Here is a 20754-nt window from a genome sequence, read left to right as displayed (position 1 = left end):
CCTCGAGTGTGAGAGTATGGGTCAATCAGGTATTGGCATTGATGTGCGGACCCCGACTATCGCTCTATTATATGAACAGACAGGAGATACTGAATATGAGCGACAGTCCAACATTGCGCGTTCACGAAGGAGAAATTGACGAAATGCTCATGTCTACGATAACGGTTCCTCCTCGGAACTTCAATCGGCGCCTCTTCCGCCTGCACCTCAACCTAATGCTCAGCCTCAGCGTAGTTCACCTAGAAGCAAACGAGCTCAATATGCTTCCTATGGACAGGAAGATGACCTTGATGGTGTGAACGAGCCTAGGACAGGGTACGCGGAAGAAGATGCGTAAGAATAACGACAAGGATGAGGCCCGTGACGCATTCGGCGCGGCTGACGGTGTAGTCGACTTGAGCGGGGGCCTGTACCTGGACGTCAATATGGGCCAGTCGACCTCGAGCAGATCAAGTTTGAGGAAGGGAAAGAAAGAGAAGACTTTGGGCGACTTCGTTCGGTTACTCCGAGATTTTATCTGCTCTTCACGCTGGTTCCTGGTCTGAATCGGGCTTATCGTTTCTTTTCCCCTCTTTTTCGCCGTTCTATCCCTTTTGATCGCCCATATTTACAAGTAAACACATCCAATGTCGTTTTGCAGAAAGCAACATGGCATGTTCCAGTTGAACAAATTACCATCGCCGAGCGCGGCGCCGCCGCTGGTCCAGACGATCCCTCTGCTACAACAACACAACCAAAGATGAAACAAACCCTAACGAACCTCGTCGGCTCTAAACCTTCCTCCAGGTCTACATCGCCAGCACCCTCCGATCCTTCATCATCACAGTCAGGCATCACGAAGGAAGTAGCGCTCAAGTTGATTCCCAAGAAGAAAGTAAAGGGGAACGAGGCTAGTGTTTGGGGTGAAATGGAGGTATTGAAAGGTTTAGACCATCCGAACATCGTACGTGTCATCCGTTTAATTTGTCTCGATCTTCGGAGCTCAGCATCATGAATGACAATCTAGGTCAAGTTTTATGAATGGTTTGAATCACGAACGAAATATTATCTTTCCTTCGAGCTTGCCGTAGGCGGAGAACTTTTCGACCGGATACTCAAGAAGGGTAAATTTACAGAGAAAGATGCTAGTGGCGTCATAAGGTAAGGGTTATCGTCCTGTTTGTTCTTATGAGCGACATTGGAACTCCTCCGTCCATCGAGTAGTGACAGTTTTTGCGGACTTTCATACGCATTATGCGTCATCTTTATCTTTTCCTTCATCAAACTCATGTCCATTCGAGCCATATGTGAATGCTCAATACCCACGTATCTCGTAGGTCAATTCTCTCAGGCGTCGCATACCTCCACGAACATGATATCGTGCACCGAGATCTCAAGTGCGTGCTTCTCTTCTAACCGTTACAAGCATCTGATTCCGTCATCTTTGTTCTTCTCAGACCCGAGAACATCCTCTACAGAACGTCAGCAGAGGATTCCAACATTGTTATTGCAGATTTCGGGATGTAAGTCTCCTTCCTCTCTCCTATTTCCAAACGAAACCATCAATCTTTCATTAGAGCCAAACATCTTGATACGCCGGAAGAGCAATTGCATTCGCTCGCCGGAAGCATTGGTTACGTCGCTCCTGAGGTGCTGCTTAACGAAGGGCACGGGAAGCAAGTCGATTTGTGGAGTATTGGGTAAGCTCCTCCAATCATTGCTATCATCCTCCCTGTGCTGAACCTACGTCTCCAGAATAATCACTTATGTCCTCCTTTGCGGCTACTCCCCTTTCCGATCGGACGAAGTCAAAGTCCTCATCCGCGAAACGACCGAAGCTCGAATCGAGTTCCACGACAAATATTGGAAAAATGTTTCCTCCGAAGCCAAAATTTTCATCAAACGCCTCCTTAACCCTGATCCTACCCGCAGACCAACTGCCGCTGAAGCACTCAAGGATACCTGGCTCACGACACACGATCCATCCGAGGAACACGATCTCTCTGACGGACTCAGAGACCACTTCGATCCCAGATCTAAATGGCGTAATGCGATTGCTGGTGCGAGAGCGATGCATAGGTTGGCGTCCTTTGGTCGTACACAGTCTCAGCTCTCGACCGCGTCAGATGCGACTGCGTCCTCTGGAGGATGGAATAGTGGTAGTACCGGGGGTGGTCCCTCCTAATACGGACGACGAGGATGAGGACGACGGATGGCATCCTGCGTCTGCGTCTGAGGTGAAACTTGGTAATGGCCGCGATAGCACGAGTGGCCCTGGTGATAATGTTAACGTCACGGTCACTAGAGGGGTGCTGCTAGAATGTCGTATGGGCGACGAATTAGGAATTGGAATGACGAAAGAGAGGGTGGTGATGTCTGAAGATGAAGATGAAGATGCGGTCTCAGAGATGTATATGGAGGATCGAGGGAGGAATGTACTTGACATGGTCTCTATCACAACTCACGAAAAGAGTGGTCAGTGGAGGAGGTCCACGTTACAGCTGCCGAAGACATTGGATCCCAGAAAGTGAGTTCTTCTTTCAGTGGCTCCGTAGCGTATATTGAAATCAGTCGCAGGAGAACATATTACCTTCTCGACCGGTTTCGCTCGACGATTCACGAGGGAGCCTTGGGGTCGCTTGAACCTACGCTTTGTGATTTCTCCCTGAGGCGGAGGAGGAGGAGACTATGCTGTTGAGAGTTCAGGCGCAATCTGGGTCTGGAATTTCACAATTCGAGATGGGCAACGCTTGGTTTCTCCTGATTCTGTATTGATCTGTTTTTATTCTCACTGCATATACTGGTTATGTTATAAATCATTGCCTCAAGTTTCTTCATCTTCATCATCCCTGCTCATGAAATATGTGCTTGGGTTAAGCTCAAGTATGTATAAGAGGCCCGAGAGTCATTATCTAATCCCATCGACAGCGACATAATACCCATCACAGCATGATTAGCCTTCTTCAGGCTCTTGTCCACATCCAAATTGCTCAGTAACGTCTAGCGCACTCTATCCGAAGCCCCAGCATACCCATTGGTTTCCATCCGGCTTTCCTAAACCCCGACCCCGACCTACAACAACTTATTCACCCAAATACCAACAATCCTCAACGACCGCCCCCCAGCTCGTTACTTCAGCTCCCCGCGCACTTCATCCGGGCTTTCTACCTCTTCCGTATTTCCCGTCGTGACGGTCTGATACAGCGTACTCCCCCCGATCTCGTGCGATCTTCGTGGATCTAGTTCGAAATACGCGCGATGGCAAGACGCTCGAGCCGAAAACTTCACGCTCTATACGTATCTAGACGACTCCGCGTTCCGTCGTTAGCGGATGGTCCCGGCTGTTTGTATGCGTTCGTCGATCACGGTGTCTACTGGAAAGTAGGCATGTCGATCGACTACGACCGGCGGAAGGCTGAGTGGGAGAGACAGTGTCCGTGTCCCAGCAGAGTCTGGCTCCCCCCTATGCGGGTTTTACGGCGAAGGAAATCCGGTGCGTCTTTTTGCTCTTACATTCTATCAATGCTCACTGTCTTTCAGAATCTTTGGCCCATCTTTTACTGGAACTGGCTTGCTTCGATAGGCCTCGAATACACTGTCCTAACTGTCCGTATGAAGCGCGTCTGAATCTATCCGTACGCTAATTTCATGCTGTCTCGCAAAGGTTCCAAGGCACATATCGAAAGATTTATCATCCCTGGTCATTGGTTTGTTGTGTGGAAAACTATAGTCCTACCGGTCCTTGCAATGATGGTAGCTGCATAATGGTGGGTCCTTTTCAGCTTTCTCTGATATGATATATGACTGACAAGCTAATAGATTCTGAGAGGTCAATATTTTACCTGTGTATTTCTTGCAAACACTGTAAATATATATCATAGTGTTATCTTGAAAAGCAAGCTTGCTCAAGTATACTGATGATTAGTGAATCAGCACATCAGATGAGTACCTACCTACCGTTTCTCAAGATTCTACTGACACAAGTACTAGGAGATGGTATATTGATCATATACCTTTCGACGTCCCAACATCCGCGACACTTTTCCATCTGGATATCTTGGATATCGAGACGTCTTGATGTCCCAACGTCCCGATATCGACGACGTCTTGATGTCTCCACGTCCCGATATCGACGACGTCTTGATGTCTCCACGTCCCGATATCGACGACGTCTCGATGTCCCGACGTCCCGACATCGCGTACCCCTATTCTCGGTGAGATTATTTTGAAGAATCTCATGCTCTCCACGCGGCGAATATTCCGCAAAATTTTTAAACTATCCCGGTAAGATTATGCTGCAATTATTCAAAATAATCCCAGCATATTCACACACTAATTTAGGGTAGATTAGATTGAAAAATCCTTGCATATTCAGCACGCGAAAACATTGAAAAATCACGATGGGTTTAATTAGACTAATCCTAGGTAGTTTTGTGGAAGAATTTTCTGAATAATCTCAATATATTCTCTACATAATGTTCGTCCGATTACAGTGTGATTAAATAAAATATTCAGCTTACACTTAGGCGTAGAATTTTGTACCTAATCTCGCCTTATTCGCGGCCTATTCGCGGCAAGAAAAGGCCTTCATCCCCGCAGTGCCTATGGCCAGGATTGCTTCGCTTCGCTCGCAACAATCATTGGGGGTTATATCGCCTAAATACTACTTTACGGAGGAGAAAATCGCATACGATCTTTTCAACCGCCGTACCAGCAGAAAGCAACTGTTCCCCAAATATGGAGGATCAATATTTCTTGACAAAATTTTCTCGTTCTTGTGGACGTCTCGAATCCTGTCGTTGCAGATATTGGTAATGGAGCGGCGTCAACGAAAGTCATGCGGAGGAAAGGAGGGGAACAATCGAGACCAAAAAGCAGATTATCTACTGTCATTAGGTCATGGAAAGGAAAAAATCGACTCAGCCTGACCCGTCGACAATTCACCTTACTACTGACCTAAACCTCTTTAGATTTGACCATCATTACCATGGCCAGCCGAAATTTCTTCCTCGTTACTCCTTCGACGCGCGGTCTCTCTCTCGCTTTGACGCGACATCTTCTTCGTACTACCGATTTGCCAGTATTCGCGACCTATCGGCGCGGGAATAAAGACGAGGTCAAGGAACATATTTTTCAACCTCTCAAAAACGCTGGAGGCGTGGATCCTGCAAGACTAAATGTCCTCCATCTGGACTTGTTGGATGAGAGGAGTATCGAAAAGGCGGCGAAGGAATTGGAAGAGAATTTGGGGTCTTGGATGAAGGAAACGGACAAGACCATACCTAGCATTGAGAAAGCATTCCTGACAGGTGGTGTCCTTCATCCTGAGAAGAGTTCTGCAGATTTGAAGCTCGGCGAGATAATGGAAACCTTCCAAACCAACGTCATTTCCCACCTTCTACTCATCAAGCATTTTTCGAAATTCCTTCCGAAGAGGCAACCTCAAACCATAGCAAAAGGCGAACTAGCGAAATGGGTCCACATTTCAGCCCGAGTCGGATCCATTTCTGATAACGCCCGCGGAGGGTGGTACTCTTACCGTGCATCGAAGGCAGCGTTGAACCAGGTCATCAAGACTTTTGATCTCCAGCTTCAGATGAAGAAAACGACGGCGATGTGCGTTGGTATTCATCCCGGTACGCTCCGCACGGACTTGAGCAAGGATTTCTGGAGCAGTTCTAGTGTGAATCGTCTGTTTGATCCCGAGGAGGCGGCGAAGAATATCATCGATGTGGTGCAAAGGCTGGACGAAACGAAGAGAGGGAAGATTTGGGATTGGAAAGGGGAGGAGGTTCTACCATAAAAGAACGTGTTCATAGAACAGAAATTTAGACAGAAAACAAGTAACGAGCTCAATGTCCTTTCCGAATGATCATGGCACATAAATTTCTGTTATGTTACAACGCGAGTAATATACGAAGGAGAGTCCCAAATCAAGGAAAGCATTAGAAAAGATGAAGCAGATGTATGTGCGATATATACGGTTCAAAACGAAATTCAAAGAGAGTGAGCCGATCAAAGAACGAGAAAACTTGATACACCAATGATACAGTTGCAACCCAATAGGAGGGAATGGAAGGTAAGAGGGTCCATCGCATATACACGCAATCCCTTTCTAGCATGAATGAATAGTCGGAACGCAAGATTAAATCTTGCGTTCTAACTCCTTTATGATAAGGTTATTGACGACTCTAGCATTATCTAGGTATACTGCATGACGATACTGTGCTTAGTGTCATTTTCAGTACACGAGTAGAAGAATGCTTACCGTGATGGCCAGCATTATTGACAATATACATTTTGCCCTGCCCGTGCCCTGCCTGTCGTAGGCGTTCAACAGACTCTGCACCACCTTCTGGATCCATCCAGTCCTGGTCGCCATAGGCGAACGTCACCGGAATATCCTTGTGCAGGGCCGCTATCCGATCTACCAACGGCATCCGAGCATGTGCGCCAGGAGCGAGAATGTGAGAGATACAATACTCTCCAGAACCTTTGGCGAGAGTAATGTTAAGGATATAGTCGTGCATGTCCCGAGTTTCTTCTTCAGAGAGTGTGGAGAAACGACGGGAAGAGTACTAGCAACGTCAGACATAAGGTTCGTGAGTTGATGTGTGAAAGAAGAGAGGAAGAATGCAAACCTTGCCGACCATCCATGGAGCCCAAACACCCATTGTCCTCACCACCTGGAAGGGACTAAATCCTTCTTCCCAAAGGTGTGTTAAGATTCTTCTTGACCGACTTTCCTTAGCCTTGGCTGTACGTTGATTTGCCTCAACCTGCTCAACCTTGGCATTCGATGCGAGCTCAGCCCTATCCTCACTTGAAGTAGTCGTGGGCGGATCCACTTCACTGGAAGGGACAGTGTGGTCTGGACCCCTGGGCACACCAGCAGGCGACAGAAGTATCAAACGCTCAACCCTCTGTGGATACTTCAACGCGTAGACTACGCTAAAGTAGGCACCCAACGAGTGTCCTATCAGTGTCATCTTCTCTAGATGCATCTGTTGACGCCAATCTTCTAACGAATCAACGAAAAACGACTCCGCCTCTGCTACTCGAGCAGGAATATCTTTCTTGGATGCTTTGATATGGAATGGAGGTCGTGAGGAACGACCCATCCCTAACCAATCCAGAGCATAGACGGATGAATTATGCCTGGCGGCCCATTGTGCCATCGGGAGGAAATTGTTGAAGTAGAAGCCGAGCCCAGCTCCATACCCATGGAGCATGACTGCTGGAGGTGGAGATGTTGCAGGGGGATTGGACGGAGAAACGGATTGGGACTGGAACAAGGAGGTGGAGATCATCGACAAGGTGTTGATATAATGTTTCGGGTTGGAGAGTTCTACACGAGAACTGTATGCGATGACAGGACCAACATTAGAAAGTTCGGTTTCAGATAATGGGCTAGCCGGCTTTTGAGACCGGAAGAAGGGTAAACGTCTGGTCGAATATCAGTGAGGACATACTATAAAGGTCAAAATTACGAACCTCAACAGGCGTTCCTCACTTATAGCACTTTGCTTGTCTCCTGCGGCCCACCTGATAATAACAAGTCAGCATAAAGGATCGGAGTGGAAGCGTGTATTACCGACCATTGCTTCGCACTTTCCAGAAACTTCGAAGGTATATCAGCCGCGGGGGGTAAAGGAGGTAGGATGTCGACTAGTGATTCTGGAGGCGTAGTACCAGTCATTAGGAGAATCTTGCGTAGAGGGAAAGATAAACGAAGCCGGGAAGCTATGGCTGTTAATGGAGAAGGATGACTGTAGCATTTAGCTGTCGATTGTTACTTGTATAAGTATTCCGGCACGGAAGTGGCACGGGTTTGATGCAATGCCGCGGTGACGCAGGAAAGCACGTGTGCGGCAGTATCCGGTAAGCACTCTTTCGTCAACGCTCTCAATTCCACAATGTACAACGGTATCGGTCTTACGACTCCTCGGGGGAGGTACGTTTGCCTTTGTTCTACTCAGGCTTGTTCTTACTGACGGAGTATGCTTTAGTGGAACAAATGGCTATGTTATTCGAAACCTTTCGACTTTACGCTCATACGAACCAGCCCAAGATCGTGCGTCAGCCTGGGATGTTGCACCGCCAAAGCACCGTGAGCCCGATCAAGGCATTCTCGAACATGAACGCAAACGTCAGGTTGAAGTAAAATGCCTTGAGTTGCAGCTTGAGCTCGAGGAAAAAGAGTACGTATTTAATGAACAAGTTGAATTTTTGCGTTTGTGTGATATTTTCTCTGATTCTTTTGTAGCATTGATGAAGAAGAGATTGAAAAGCAAGTTGACGAACTTCGCACAAAACTAAATGCCAACTTGAAGGATGCAATGCCTTCTACGAAGAGGTTCAAACCCTCAGATACCCATGCCATCGCTGCAGCAAAAAAGTCTGAGCTCGATAAGATGGCTCGTGCATTAGGCACAAGAAGAGACTACACTGAGGGCCAGGCATTCGACCGAGAAAGACAGGAGCAGGATAAGATCAAAAGACAAGTTGAAAGGAAAGAGCGGGAAAGGAGGAAAGAGGAAGACAGAGCTAAGATGGCAGAGCAGAAAGCAAAATGGGATGCTGAGAGGCGAGAGAAGGACAGGCTTAGACGGAGAGAAGAAGATAGGCTAAGAAGGGAAAGAGAAGAAGGTGGTGGTGGCGATTCGAGGAGGAAACAGGACAACGGTAGTAATATGCCTCCTCCTCCTCCGCCTGCCAGAGATAGGTCTCGAGAACGGTACCGTGGACGAGACAGAAGCCCCCCTCGTCGTCCTCGTCAGGACTCCCGCTCTCGTTCCCCGAGACGCCGTTCTCCATCACCTTTGACTCGCTCATCCCGCCGTCGTTCTCCTTCAGCGTCGCGCTCTCCCTCTCGATCGCGTTCGCCTCCTCGTGTACGAAGACGCTCTGTTTCTACTCCAAGACGTCGTTCTGGTTCTCCTCCAAGTCCTCCTCACGGTAACCGCCGTGATCAGCGCAGCGTTACTGCTCCTTCTCGCAGGCGCCGATCTCCGTCTGATTCGGTCTCCCCTCCTCGAGTTAGAGTGGAAGTAAAAGGTCGTGGAAGATCACCTTCACCCCGTGACAGTCGTCGCGGTCGGTCTCGTTCTCGTTCTGTATCTAGTGATTCTGCTATGTCTGTGAGCACCAGATCGAGTTCACGAAGCCGCGCTTGATTGCGTTAAAATAGGCGAAATATTCTACCACATACCTTGGTCTTTTTTTGTACAATACTTTGCATTCTACAGCAGTCTTACAGCCGGTGTACTTTTTCGCCATTGGCTGTAAATCGTATATGCTTTGAGCGCCTTTTGCCAGTGACTCGACAAGGACATGAAAAATGAAAACTGCGTTGTTCATATTCACAGTACAGGCTTCATCCTTCTCCCTTTCCACAGCACAAGGGCTGTGAGTCATTTGTCAAGTATAAAAGGAGTTTCGTGTACAATTGCACAATCTTTCAACTCTTGAACAAGGATGAAAAACTTCCCATCGTTATCTCGTCGAGCATGCTCATCCGGTCGTTTACAACGTGGAATAGCGTCAGAAGTCAATATTTCTCTTCTCCTTACAACCACCATGACTGAAATAAGACTCACAGGCTGTACCTCGACCAATTTCCTCGATACCCTCGGCCCCGTGCACAAAGTACAAAGCTGTCACTCATGATACTACTCAAAAATCCGAAAGGACACAAGCAACTCTATCCAGAGCGAAAGAGTACATCTTGCCTGTGTATGCCAGGCCTGACTTCGTTCTCTCTCATGGGAAGGGATCGTATGTTTGGGACACTGAGGGAAGAAAGTACCTGGATTTCAGTGCCGGTATTGCGGTTAATGCGCTGGGACATTCTGACGAGGGGGTTACTAAGGTCAGTCCTTCGCACAAGTAATACGTTGGACGCGATTGGTCTATCTGGTCTATCCTCTATCTATCTATATTCACGTTCTCATTGCGATCCCACAGGTCCTTGCCCAACAATCCCAACAACTACTACACACGAGTAACGTTTATCACAACGAATGGGCAGCCAAGCTTGCTGAATTATTAGTGACATTAACTCAAAAAGAAGGGGGATTGGGTTATCCTGCTGAGAAATCACCAACGGATGGGGCTACTCCCGGTGCAAAAGTGTTTTTCTCCAATTCCGGAACCGAAGCCAACGAGGGTGCACTGAAGATTGCAAGGAAAGTGGGTAAAGATCGGTGGGCAGCTAACGCTGCAGGACGTTCATGGGATTCAAAAGACTGTACTAAAACGCGTATCGCGTGTTTCGAGTCTTCATTCCATGGTAGAAGTATGGGTGCCTTGAGTGTGACCAGCTCGGCCAAGTACCAACTTCCGTTCGCACCCCTGCTTCCTGGAATTGATGTTGGAAAGGTGAATGACTTCGATGGTTTATCGTCGCTTATTGGTGAGGACACCTGTGCTGTAATCGTCGAGCCAATACAAGGAGAAGGTGGGATCAACTCAGCACAAACGGAATGGCTAGCGGCGTTGAGGCAGCGCTGTGACCAGGTAGGCGCTGTATTGATCTTCGATGAAATACAGGTGTGTATGTCACAGTCTATCCGTCCACGTCCGATGTTTCCACATGACTTTTACTCACTATCATGCGCAGTGCGGATTATATCGGACTGGGACTCTATGGGCTCACTCGCCGCTTCCTGTTGAATGCCATCCTGATATCGTGACCATGGCTAAGCCATTGGCAAATGGATATCCCATTGGCAGTGTTCTGCTGCGGGATTCAGTAGCTTCTACTATGACTGCCGGTTAGTGTATAAGGTCTCCTACATCTGACCACATCTTTGATCCTCCCGAATAGGAACACATGGAACAACTTTTGGTGGATCACCAATTGCTTGTGCTGTGGGCTACCATGTCCTCTCTCGTCTGTCAGACCGTCCTTTTGTAGCTCAGATCGCCGAGACCAGCGCATACCTTTCCGGACGGCTGTCCCAACTACCGACCTGGTTCCCAGACATATTGCAGCCCACGATCCGAGGTAGGGGGTTAATTCTGGGATTGGCGTTCAAGGATGAGAAGGACCCGGGTCGCCTTGTGAGTTTGGCCCGGGAGCGAGGAGTGTTTGTGCTCACAGCGGGTAGAGATGCCGTTAGATTGGTGCCCAGTTTGAATGTGGGCAAAACAGAGGTGGATTTGGCAGTTGATGTGATTGAAAGCTGTCTTGGAGAAATGCAATGAGCCTGTTCAGATTCCTACCTGTTCCTACCAGTACGAAGAGAACGACGGGGTCGGAATTGAACGAGTCAGCGGCGAACGCAGTAATCAATCATGCTTTTGCTATGTACACAGGCCCAGGCTGAGGCTCTTGAGTTTTGATCAGGTTCCAATGTTCTAATGCATCGACATGATTTCCGCGATTCAATACGTGCCTTCCAGAAGCACTTGCCATAAACTTCAATAAGTTTCCTATAAGAGGCTATCGGAGGCCGCCGGAATTCATTAACCGAGTAGTATGACATACACACGGCGTTTGATTGGCTGATACAATTGTCAAGTAGGTCACGATATAAATTCCCTCGACGACTGAAATTGACAACTCATATTTTTTCCTCTTGTCCTGGGTAAACTATATTCCTCACGATGGACAAACTCTCTACGCTTTCGCGCTTCAAAGCATCATGCCCATTCTTGGGCAGGACAAAGACCTCGACATTGCGCAACTTGTGTACTTCGACCTCTACTCGCTTCCCGTCGATCTCCCTGCTTACCGAGCGCGCTACGAACTGCCCGGTCATGGGTCCAGCGCTGAGTGTCCGTTCCAAGGAAATTGTGGCTGGCTATGCAAGCATGGCTGGTAACTCGGACATTGAACAGATTCACAAGGAGAAGGGAGTGAATATTCCTGCTGATGCTAGTGTCGAGATGTGTCCTCATGCGTCTGCTGCCCGGGCTGCAGCTCGTATGGCAGACGATCTGGCTCATGCTGCCAAAGGAAAGGAAATATCTAGCAAGGCTGCTGCTGCTGCTGGATGTCCTTTCCATAAGGCTGCTCTCGAACAGACTGCAAAGGCCGCGGGGGTTGCCCCGCACCCGGTTCCCGTTTCTACCGCATCTACCTCGGTTAGTTCCTCTACTCGCACCGGTGCCTACGACTATGAGGCGTTCTACAACACTGAACTAGAGAAGAAACACAAGGATAAATCTTATCGGTACTTCAACAACATTAACCGTCTCGCGCACAAGTTCCCTGTTGCGCATACTGCCAAGGTCGAAGATGAAGTTCAAGTATGGTGCTCGAATGATTATCTTGGAATGGGTAACAACCCAGTTGTCCTGGAGACCATGCAGTTAGTTGTATAATTTGTCCCCTCGTTCTACCTAGCTCAATTCCTTGTAGTCGGACTTTAGACAGGTACGGTCATGGTGCGGGAGGAACCCGTAACATCGCAGGTAACGGTGCCGTCCATCTTGGCCTCGAACGTGAATTGGCTACTCTCCACCGTAAAGACGCTGCTCTAATCTTTTCGTCCTGCTACGTCGCCAACGATGCTACTCTCTCTACCCTCGGAACCAAATTACCCGGATGTGTGATGTTCTCTGACAAGAGCAATCACGCATCCATGATTCAAGGGATGCGTCACTCTACAGCGAAACGGGTCATTTTCAAGCATAACGACCTGGAGGATTTGGAAAATAAGCTCAAGGAGTACCCCAAGGAGACTCCGAAGATTATTGCGTTTGAGAGTGTGTATTCCATGTGCGGTAGTATCAGTCCCATCTCGGAAATATGTGATTTGGCAGAGAAGTATGGCGCATTGACTTTCCTTGACGAGGTATGTTTTTGTTTTATCATTATTCACAAATGAATTTTCCCCTGATATGATTCTTGCCTTAGGTGCATGCTGTCGGTTTATACGGACCCCGTGGCGCTGGTGTCGCGGAACACCTTGACTATGAAGCTCAACTGGCACATGGCGAAAACCCTGACCCCATTCCTGGTTCAGTCATGGATCGTATCGATATCATCACTGGTCAGTAGATGTCTCATAACTTCCATCTGCATGATGCCAACATTTTTTTGGATGTTCACAGGTACTCTCGGTAAGGCATATGGCGCTGTCGGCGGCTACATTGCTGGTTCAGACGATTTCATCGACATGATTCGGTCATACGCTCCTGGTTTCATCTTCACAACGTCTTTGCCTCCTGCTACGGTCGCCGGTGCTCAAGCTAGTATCGCATACCAAAAGATATACCTCGGTGATCGTCAGCTCAAACAGGTCAATGTCCGGGAAACCAAACGCCGATTCGCAGAGTTGGATATTCCTGTTGTGTGAGTATCCTTGATTGGTTTTTGCGGATTTTTGAAGTTGTGTACTGATCTTAATCTATGCCCGCAAAATTTGTAGACCCGGTCCATCACACATCCTTCCTGTCCTCGTCGGCGACGCAGCTCTTGCCAAAGCCGCATCTGACAAGCTTCTCTATGACCACTCCATCTACGTTCAGGCCATTAACTATCCCACCGTCGCTGTCGGCGAAGAACGTCTCCGAATAACCGTCACGCAACGCCACACCGTCGAACAAATCGACAAACTGGTCGCAGCTGTCGACCAGGTCTTCACGGATCTAAACATCAACAGGATCAAAGACTGGAAAGCTCTCGGTGGACGTGCGACTGTTGGTGTTCCAGGTGAAGATGATGTCGTAGAACCAATTTGGACCAAGGAGCAGCTTGGGGAAGAGACAGGGACGACACCGAAAACGTTGAGGGATGGGGAGAAGGACGTGGTTGACCCACAGGGGGTGTTTGTCGCAAGGAGTAGGTTTGATCATTTGTTAGGACCAATTTCTGGGCCGTTGCGGTCTGGGTATCAGGTTGCTGCGCCTGCCGTCACCCCCAACACTACTACATCGTCTGCGGCTTCGCTCGTGCCCAAGACTATGAAGACGGGGACGAAATTGATGGACTTTGCTCCCAGGGCTAGGGATATCCCGGTCCCTCCGCCGTCCAAACTGAGTGCGGTTGCGTAAATAGGCTCCCTCAGTCTAATACCCCCTGTTCGTTGTTAACCTTTGTCTTGTTATATGTGCTCGTCGTCGCAATAGTACACATAGTAGTCGGTTGTCGTACTTCACTCGTTTATTTCACTTGAGTTTGTATGTGGAATTCATTGTCGTTGTTGCTATATTTGAGTGAGTGTCGGAAGTAAAACTTTCTGTGTCATAGCTCTTACATAGCTGGTCTCTACGAGCATTAATGGGGTAGTGGTAACCTGGGTCGTTGCCATATTAGTTTGGCTGCGTCCTTCGACCCGCCGGGGGTTCGATTCCCCCTTAATGCATTGGAAATTCGTTGGAGTATCACTTGAGGAGGGAGAGAGAGAGAGAGAGAGAAATGAATTTTTTGCTTTTGGTACATACTGTATACTGTGCATTTGGTGTAGCTTCCAACCAAATATCCAAGTTTTTTGCTTCGCAGCAATGGAGCAAATAATTGTTCATTCTACTATCAGTGTACCTTACATACACATGCACATAACTCAAGGTTTCTCCACCTCTCCTCTAAACCCTCCATCTTTTCCTCCCCCCACCTCCACCACCTACCCCCAACCCAATTGTGCTCTCCCAATTGACAATATGCCCCAACAGCTCCGCATTCTGTTTCGCCGTCGCTGCCACACCTCCACTGCCACTGCCACTCCCTCCAGGCCCATTCACACCATTCGGAGAAGAATCAATATCCATATCATCCTCCTCGCTATACTCTGTTGCTAAAAGGAGGTTCTTGAGCGATTCTTGAACGAGTGCGGCAGTGCGGAGCTTTTTTTCCATTTGGAGCTGGTTTTGGGATTTTGGGGTAGCGTTTGAATTTGACGTGGATGAGGTTGAGTTTTGGGAAAGGGCACGACGGGGTGCGGCCTATGGCGATAGTTGGGTTGAGTGAATCCTTAACCAATACTCGTAACGCGTAACCGACTCACTGGTGTCTGCAAATATGTATGTTTGGGCGGCAAACCAGGTAAATTTCCCGGGAGATTACGCAATGTGGATGTTGGTATCGTGCGCAATTTCGTCGTGGTCGTTGCCGCTGGATTAGAAGCCTGGATTTGATTATGTGAGGTCAACGATGGAGGAGCGAGTGAAAGGTGAGTTGGATGTGCGGTTGGTGGGATGTGGTTTATTTGGTGATTGGGGTAGTGGGATTTTTGTTGTTGGACCGGTGCAGTGGGTGTGGGGTCTGGGTCTTCTATGTCGATCTCGTCGTCGGAATGGAGTAATTCTGGAGTAGGTGAACGAGGAGGATAAGGGACGACGTTGAGGGATGGTGGCGGTTTTGCTTTTGCTTTTCCCTTTGTGTCCCTTCCTTTCATCTGTTTCCTCTTCCTCTTCCTAATCCATTTCGCCAATGTTTTCGGGCCGACATCATACGCCCAATCTTTCTCGAAATCTTCCGCCGCAAGAAGTAAATCAGTAGCGATTGGTCCTGATCTATTTGCGAGGTTAGAGTACGAGTGCGCGAGAGTGTATAAAGATTGAACGACTTGGGTGAGGAAAAAGGCTAAATCAGTCAAAGAAAATAGATTGTATATTGCACCTTACATCCAACAACCTCTTGTTCAATGATATACAATGCTTCCGGCATCGCACCATCGAACCCAGCATTCCGCAATTCACCTGCAGCTAATCTTTGTATAGACTGACTTGCTTCTCGTGAAGTGACTGCAGGAGCGACAGGCGACGAAGGGCGGATTGTTCCTGTAGGTGATTTATGTGTTCCTACTCCCATTGCAGTTGTTACACCAGGAATCCCACTAACCCCGGGAATTCCCGATCCATACGACGAAGCATTATAGGTCGTCGAAGGAAAAGAATAAGAACCACCAGCTGTATTATTATTAATAACATTATTTGGGTATGAGCCACCATGTTCGTACCAGAAGTGGGTGTCCCAGCACGCAAACTAGCGTATTGAGCAAGATACTGAGCAGCAGATGGCGAGGGTGTATAATGCGTCGATGACAACGTCGTAGATGCTAGAGCTGGAGTTGGAACTGGAACTGGAGCGACAGCTCCGGTGAGGCCTGGGGTAGCGGCTGTTGGTGAGGCTGAAGGTGTAGTGTAATGCGCTTGGGGATAATAATTCGGTATGGTCGGAATTGACATCGCTCGCAGGTTCACAGGGATAAAACGTGAGCACAGCGCATGAGCCGGTTAAGTGAAGAGAGATCGAAATTAGCGCGCGCTAATTGTGTCACCCTCACCACTACTTCAAGCACCCTTTAAATTCAGCAGTGAACGTTTGAACCCTCCCAACCCAACGCCAATACCAAGGGTCTGTCGGATGTCTTGGAAGTATCGAGAAAACACTCAAGGACTTATTCTTCCAACGAAAAGCGGAGACAGAGCTCAAGAAAATACGCAAAAAAGCTCAAAGAAATGTTGAACCACCCGTACTAGCCTCTATATATGAGCGACTTTCCCGTGGTTCAACGATTTGTGTTTCACTCTCACTTAATCACACTCAAGGTTTGGCTGTCAGTATACTCACTACAGCCCTCGAATCCCAGTTTGTATATTGTGCAAGATACTTCCTACAGTGTAGAACTACGCTACTACCCTTGAAGCTTGCCATGGCAGATTTACTACTGGTGCCTTGCAAGGCTTAGTACTGCTTTTTCACAATTATTAACTCTCGATGAAAGAGCATATGCAAATGCACTTACCAAGGTCCAAGGTGCGTGCTTTCACCATACCAATTAAAGGATGATATAGGTATTGACTTTGACATATAGAATTGTATCTGGTTTACACAGTAGACACAGATATAGCGCAGTATTGTCTCAGGTATCCAAATTCGGAGCGGGACCTAGCATGAATTTGTTTGAGACCAGTCTAACAGACTCAGGTAGGTGGTGTGGTTTAATGTAGAATCTAGACGCAAGAACTCGTTTTGGCGCAACGTCGACCTCGATGGTCTGGGAGTCCAAAAAAGCTCGATATTCTGTCCACCATACCTATAAATGCTCCGGAGACAATTGAAAAAGAAATTAACAGATCATTGAGCGCCGACTTCACTTAGATAAGACAAACCGCATCGCTCTAGGCGCCTTTCAGAGCTTGCGTGTCGACTATCATCCGTCCAGTCCACCATCGCCATATTCCGTGAACCACCCACCCTTCCCTAATAATTAAGATATTTGCGTCTATCAGCGTCCAGGCTTCTCTTCAATAAGTTGAATAACTTGTTCATTCCGACCCTTGGTAAATCTTTGTTTCTCTCGTGAGGTGACTTGCCCTTTTACCCTGGATTGTTGTTTCTTTATCTGATTATTCAGTGTCCTCAATCACTGCTTCGAAGAATCACTTGTCGTGATAATCGCTATGTCATGCCCACAATGTGGATATTCATCTGATAGAGCACCTCTACCTATTCCTCTTCATTCCACCCGCGTCAATAACCTCCTGCACACCAATGACTCCCCAACCGAAGATGAACAGAAAACTCTGGAGACCTTCTTAGGCCATGGCAAATCGGAACTCCAATACCTTAAGGCCCGCATTGTCTCGGTGAAGGTTCTGCTCGAAGAGCTCGAGCGCGCTAAAGCTTTGCTTGCAAAAGCAGTCTCAGAGCACGAAACGGTTCTGAATCCTATGCGACGCATGCCGGATGATCTCCTGGTGGAGATATTTCTCCATGGTGCAGGGCTTTATATAGATCCCGGAGACTATTTTCCTTCGGCACGACATTCTCTGGATCTCAACTCCCCTCCATGGACATATAGCCGGGTGTGTCGTCGCTGGAGGGGGACAGCCATGCGTACACCTCTCCTTTGGACACGAGTCAAAATCGAAGCGGATTACCTTGTCAGTTTACGTCATTCACAAATAACCCAACAGAATGTATGGAATAGTCATCCGAGTCAGAGTCCGCTTCCTTTTGGTCTCTCCCTTCTATCAGGGTATCTAAGTCGTTCAGCCGCATTACCTCTTGCTATCTACCTTGACATGCCCTCATATCGCTCGGATAATTATGCTTACAGCATTTCTGCCCTCGTTGCCTCTCATTCCCAACGCTGGGAATCATTATTTCTGGGCAGAGTTCAATCTTTTGATTCCAACAATATGGTCTTATCAGAAGACTCCTTTCCCTTGTTGAGAAGGTTGCAAGTTAAGCTTCTGGAGGTGCTCCCATTAGTTGATATACCTGCTCCAAGGCTAAAATCATACTCGATTGTTGGCAGCGGCGGCTTAGGATCTAGTATCACCGAGGCTAAACTCTCGACAAAACTCTGCAGTCAAATTACAGATTGCTTGATTTCCAATATTTCATACAAGGTTGCATTGAGAGTGTGCGAACACCTCCCCAATTTATGCAGGTTAGTTTTAGTACAAGACTTGCCACTCGCCTTTGATCCCAACTCAGAGGATCAGATAAAAGTACTTCCTCGTCTCAAAGAGCTCTTCGTAGAACAGTCAAATCATCCAGTCTTCTCATATGTCACGGCAGTCTGCAAATCAATAACTTGCCCAGCTCTTACATCCCTATCTATCCGAGTTTTTCACACTGACCCCTTGCTGAAATCCACCATCAAAGAGTTTGAAAAGCGCTCCGCTTTCAATCTTGAATGTTTAGTTATCAATGCATGGACCTATATTTACGAGGACATCCAGAGCACTATGACCCTCAAATCACTTGCAGTCAGTGAACTTAGCTATCACAGAGCCAACAATATCTTCTGCAAACTGAAGCCTTTGGAATCAGCAACTATCACCCCATTTCCCGTCCTTCATCAACTGAAACTCCATCTGTGGCGTATGCCTATACCCGGGGGCAGCTATGATTTAATGGAGAACTTGTATCACTGTGTTCTTTCTCGTCTCTCTACTGCCAACTCTTCCAATCATAACAATCTGTCACCTCACGAAGTGTTTATCACCGCGCCGGAAAAAGAGGCTAGGAAGATGCTTGACCATCCCCAATTAGGGACACTTCGTTCACTAGGAATGAAAATCGATATCATCGCTTCGTGAACTTAGTATGACTATTACCACTTCTATGCCATCCTCCTCATCCTCCTCCTGTATTCCGGTATTTGATTCGATGTAAATGGTTCTAGTCAGATTGCGGGGACATCTTTGTTGTTGGTACCTACCTGATAAACAACATTACTATTTTTTGCCCACAGATGTTTCCGAGTTGTTCTTTGGTTCGGGATGAATTCAAATCGTTTGACATACCCAACTTGAAGTCATTTTTCCTCCTTCCGTTCCGCGGAGAGAGAGAGAGAGATGTTGTGCTACTAAGAACTACAAATACTGTACATACACAACATAATTCACCAAACAGCGACGAGTCCTAAAGCCTTACCAACACATTGAATTTCACTCTGAATCACCAAACAACCTCGCCAATTCCTTGAAATCCGACACCACCACATCAACCCCATCTACATTTCCTCCTCCCGATTCCGATAGCTTTTTCCTATCCTCATCCGACAAACCCGCATCTTCCCCAGGCCGACGGACATAAACAGTTCTCATCCCCGCCTTCTTTGCAGCGCGCAAATCGAAAAGGTGTGCAGCAACCATCGCTGCTTTGGTTGTGCCTTCTTTATTCGGGACAATAGAGAGGTGATGTAGGGCTGAGGCATAAGCAAGGGGGTTTCTGTGTATAGGAGAAGGGAAAGGAGGAGGAGGAGGAAGCGGAGAAGTAAGTGGTAAGTACAACGTAGTTCAGAAAACAACGCAGGTACAAAATGAATCAAATTTGACGAAGAGTCCATTAATTGAAATCACAGCGAGTCACTCCGGCTGCTGGGTTGAGACCAGGTGAATTGAAATTGCACTCACGGTTTATACACTCCCCACAATGCACTCGAGAACACTGCATCCCATGGTAAACCCGCGTGCTTAGCCATGTCGACGAGGAGACGGACGTTTCCATTGGAAAGGGTGGCGATGATCAAATGCTTTTTGAGGGCGTGGAGGCCGGGTAAGGTGTCAGGCCATGCTGTAACCCGGGATTCGTCGGGGGGAGATGGATGAGGATGAACGTGGATCGTAGGCCGTAAGGGAAAATGGGAAACTACATTAGTGCTAGCACAGTATACATGTAGAGGATAAGTTCTCCCCACCATCCAAACGATGCCAAACCAAATTCAACTCAACCCTAGCTTTTTCTTCTTTTAAGGCTTCTCCAATGTGAGACCATCGGGGTGAGGATAGCATGGTGTCGAGAATCTGCGAAATTCTCAATATTTGTGGGGGGGTATGTACCGATGGTTGATCATTGATAGGTACTTACTTCTCGATGCATGATATCTACATCATTAGTTCCTTCCCCACCTTCTGCAATCCGGCGTCTGTAGGCGCATTAGCCGAACAGTTATTGGGCCGAATGGTATGTACTAAATTGATGAATCAACCCATACATACGTGTTCTCCATATACCCCTTCCTCCACTCATTCGCAAAGTCAAGCCAATCTTGAGGCGAGTCTGATTGAGTCAATTGTTCAGAGATAGTGAATAACTTCAAGACAAAGTCGGAGACAATAATAATCAAAAGCATATGTCGAACTAGGTGATGAAAACTAAACCAGTACGAACCATTCAAGAAATACCTCTTTCCAATATTCTCCAGCTCCTTTGTCACCGAACTGCGCCAATCTACGACGGTTCCAAAGACATCGAAGAGGAGCACTTCTACTCCATGTAGAGGATTTGGTGAAGGAGGTGCCGACATTAAGATGAGGTTTGATCAGTATGAAGGGGTATGGTGGAGTAAGGAAAAAGAGAGACAC

The 20754-nt window shown here is 47.6% G+C and overlaps 9 protein-coding genes and 1 non-coding gene across 10 annotated transcripts; 7 read left to right on the top strand and 3 right to left on the bottom strand.

The window, feature by feature from the left end:
- Positions 1–640: 640 nt before the first annotated feature.
- Positions 641–2164, top strand: C8R40DRAFT_1061073 (kinase-like domain-containing protein; the record flags this gene model as incomplete). The annotated part of the gene is made up of 6 exons (XM_046225398.1): positions 641–943; positions 1007–1140; positions 1317–1376; positions 1437–1502; positions 1557–1679; positions 1735–2164. Coding segments are annotated over 6 exons (1116 nt in total), but the record flags the coding sequence as incomplete, so codon positions are not given.
- A 2802-nt stretch (positions 2165–4966) lies between these two features.
- Positions 4967–5782, top strand: C8R40DRAFT_1061115 (uncharacterized protein; the record flags this gene model as incomplete). The annotated part of the gene is made up of 1 exon (XM_046225402.1): positions 4967–5782. The coding sequence occupies one exon, from the start codon at positions 4967–4969 to the stop codon at positions 5780–5782; it is 816 nt and encodes a 271-aa protein (XP_046079928.1).
- Positions 5783–6124: 342 nt separating this feature from the next.
- On the bottom strand, positions 6125–7678 carry C8R40DRAFT_1060953 (alpha/beta-hydrolase; the record flags this gene model as incomplete). Its single annotated transcript, XM_046225387.1, has 5 exons — positions 6125–6189; positions 6248–6557; positions 6621–7425; positions 7474–7524; positions 7578–7678. 5 exons carry the CDS (start codon positions 7676–7678, stop codon positions 6125–6127), a joined length of 1332 nt encoding a protein of 443 aa, XP_046079927.1.
- A 217-nt stretch (positions 7679–7895) lies between these two features.
- On the top strand, positions 7896–9155 carry C8R40DRAFT_1163867 (uncharacterized protein; the record flags this gene model as incomplete). The annotated part of the gene is made up of 3 exons (XM_046230415.1): positions 7896–7933; positions 7989–8180; positions 8246–9155. 3 exons carry the CDS (start codon positions 7896–7898, stop codon positions 9153–9155), a joined length of 1140 nt encoding a protein of 379 aa, XP_046079926.1.
- A 333-nt stretch (positions 9156–9488) lies between these two features.
- C8R40DRAFT_1163866 (acetylornithine aminotransferase) lies at positions 9489–11187 on the top strand (the record flags this gene model as incomplete). The annotated part of the gene is made up of 5 exons (XM_046230414.1): positions 9489–9511; positions 9670–9850; positions 9946–10530; positions 10601–10754; positions 10808–11187. The coding sequence occupies 5 exons, from the start codon at positions 9489–9491 to the stop codon at positions 11185–11187; spliced, it is 1323 nt and encodes a 440-aa protein (XP_046079925.1).
- A 402-nt stretch (positions 11188–11589) lies between these two features.
- On the top strand, positions 11590–13983 carry C8R40DRAFT_1061117 (5-aminolevulinate synthase; the record flags this gene model as incomplete). The annotated part of the gene is made up of 5 exons (XM_046225403.1): positions 11590–12296; positions 12347–12782; positions 12845–12980; positions 13042–13282; positions 13359–13983. The coding sequence occupies 5 exons, from the start codon at positions 11590–11592 to the stop codon at positions 13981–13983; spliced, it is 2145 nt and encodes a 714-aa protein (XP_046079924.1).
- A 220-nt stretch (positions 13984–14203) lies between these two features.
- C8R40DRAFT_t286 lies at positions 14204–14294 on the top strand. Its single transcript has one exon. It is a non-coding gene; the product is annotated as a tRNA-Gly (tRNA).
- Positions 14295–14436: 142 nt separating this feature from the next.
- Positions 14437–16186, bottom strand: C8R40DRAFT_1133523 (uncharacterized protein). The gene is made up of 4 exons (XM_046229276.1): positions 15888–16186; positions 15553–15837; positions 14934–15493; positions 14437–14871 (listed from the first exon to the last, which is right to left on the bottom strand). Exons 1-4 carry the CDS (start codon positions 16114–16116, stop codon positions 14515–14517), a joined length of 1431 nt encoding a protein of 476 aa, XP_046079923.1. The 5' UTR covers positions 16117–16186; the 3' UTR covers positions 14437–14514.
- An 838-nt stretch (positions 16187–17024) lies between these two features.
- Positions 17025–19158, top strand: C8R40DRAFT_808071 (uncharacterized protein). The gene is made up of 2 exons (XM_046236288.1): positions 17025–17214; positions 17289–19158. The coding sequence occupies exon 2, from the start codon at positions 17335–17337 to the stop codon at positions 18982–18984; it is 1650 nt and encodes a 549-aa protein (XP_046079922.1). The 5' UTR covers positions 17025–17214; positions 17289–17334; the 3' UTR covers positions 18985–19158.
- Positions 19159–19335: 177 nt separating this feature from the next.
- On the bottom strand, positions 19336–20696 carry C8R40DRAFT_1060960 (HAD-like domain-containing protein; the record flags this gene model as incomplete). The annotated part of the gene is made up of 6 exons (XM_046225389.1): positions 19336–19618; positions 19804–19963; positions 20088–20193; positions 20258–20315; positions 20389–20449; positions 20561–20696. 6 exons carry the CDS (start codon positions 20694–20696, stop codon positions 19336–19338), a joined length of 804 nt encoding a protein of 267 aa, XP_046079921.1.
- Positions 20697–20754: the final 58 nt, after the last annotated feature.

The sequence above is a fragment of the Lentinula edodes genome (assembly GCF_021015755.1).
Source record: "Lentinula edodes strain Le(Bin) 0899 ss11 chromosome Unknown C8R40scaffold_63, whole genome shotgun sequence".
Classification (NCBI taxonomy): domain Eukaryota; kingdom Fungi; phylum Basidiomycota; class Agaricomycetes; order Agaricales; family Omphalotaceae; genus Lentinula; species Lentinula edodes.
The sequence above is the reverse complement of the archived record's forward strand: the minus strand, read 5'-3'. Positions and strand labels throughout refer to the sequence as shown.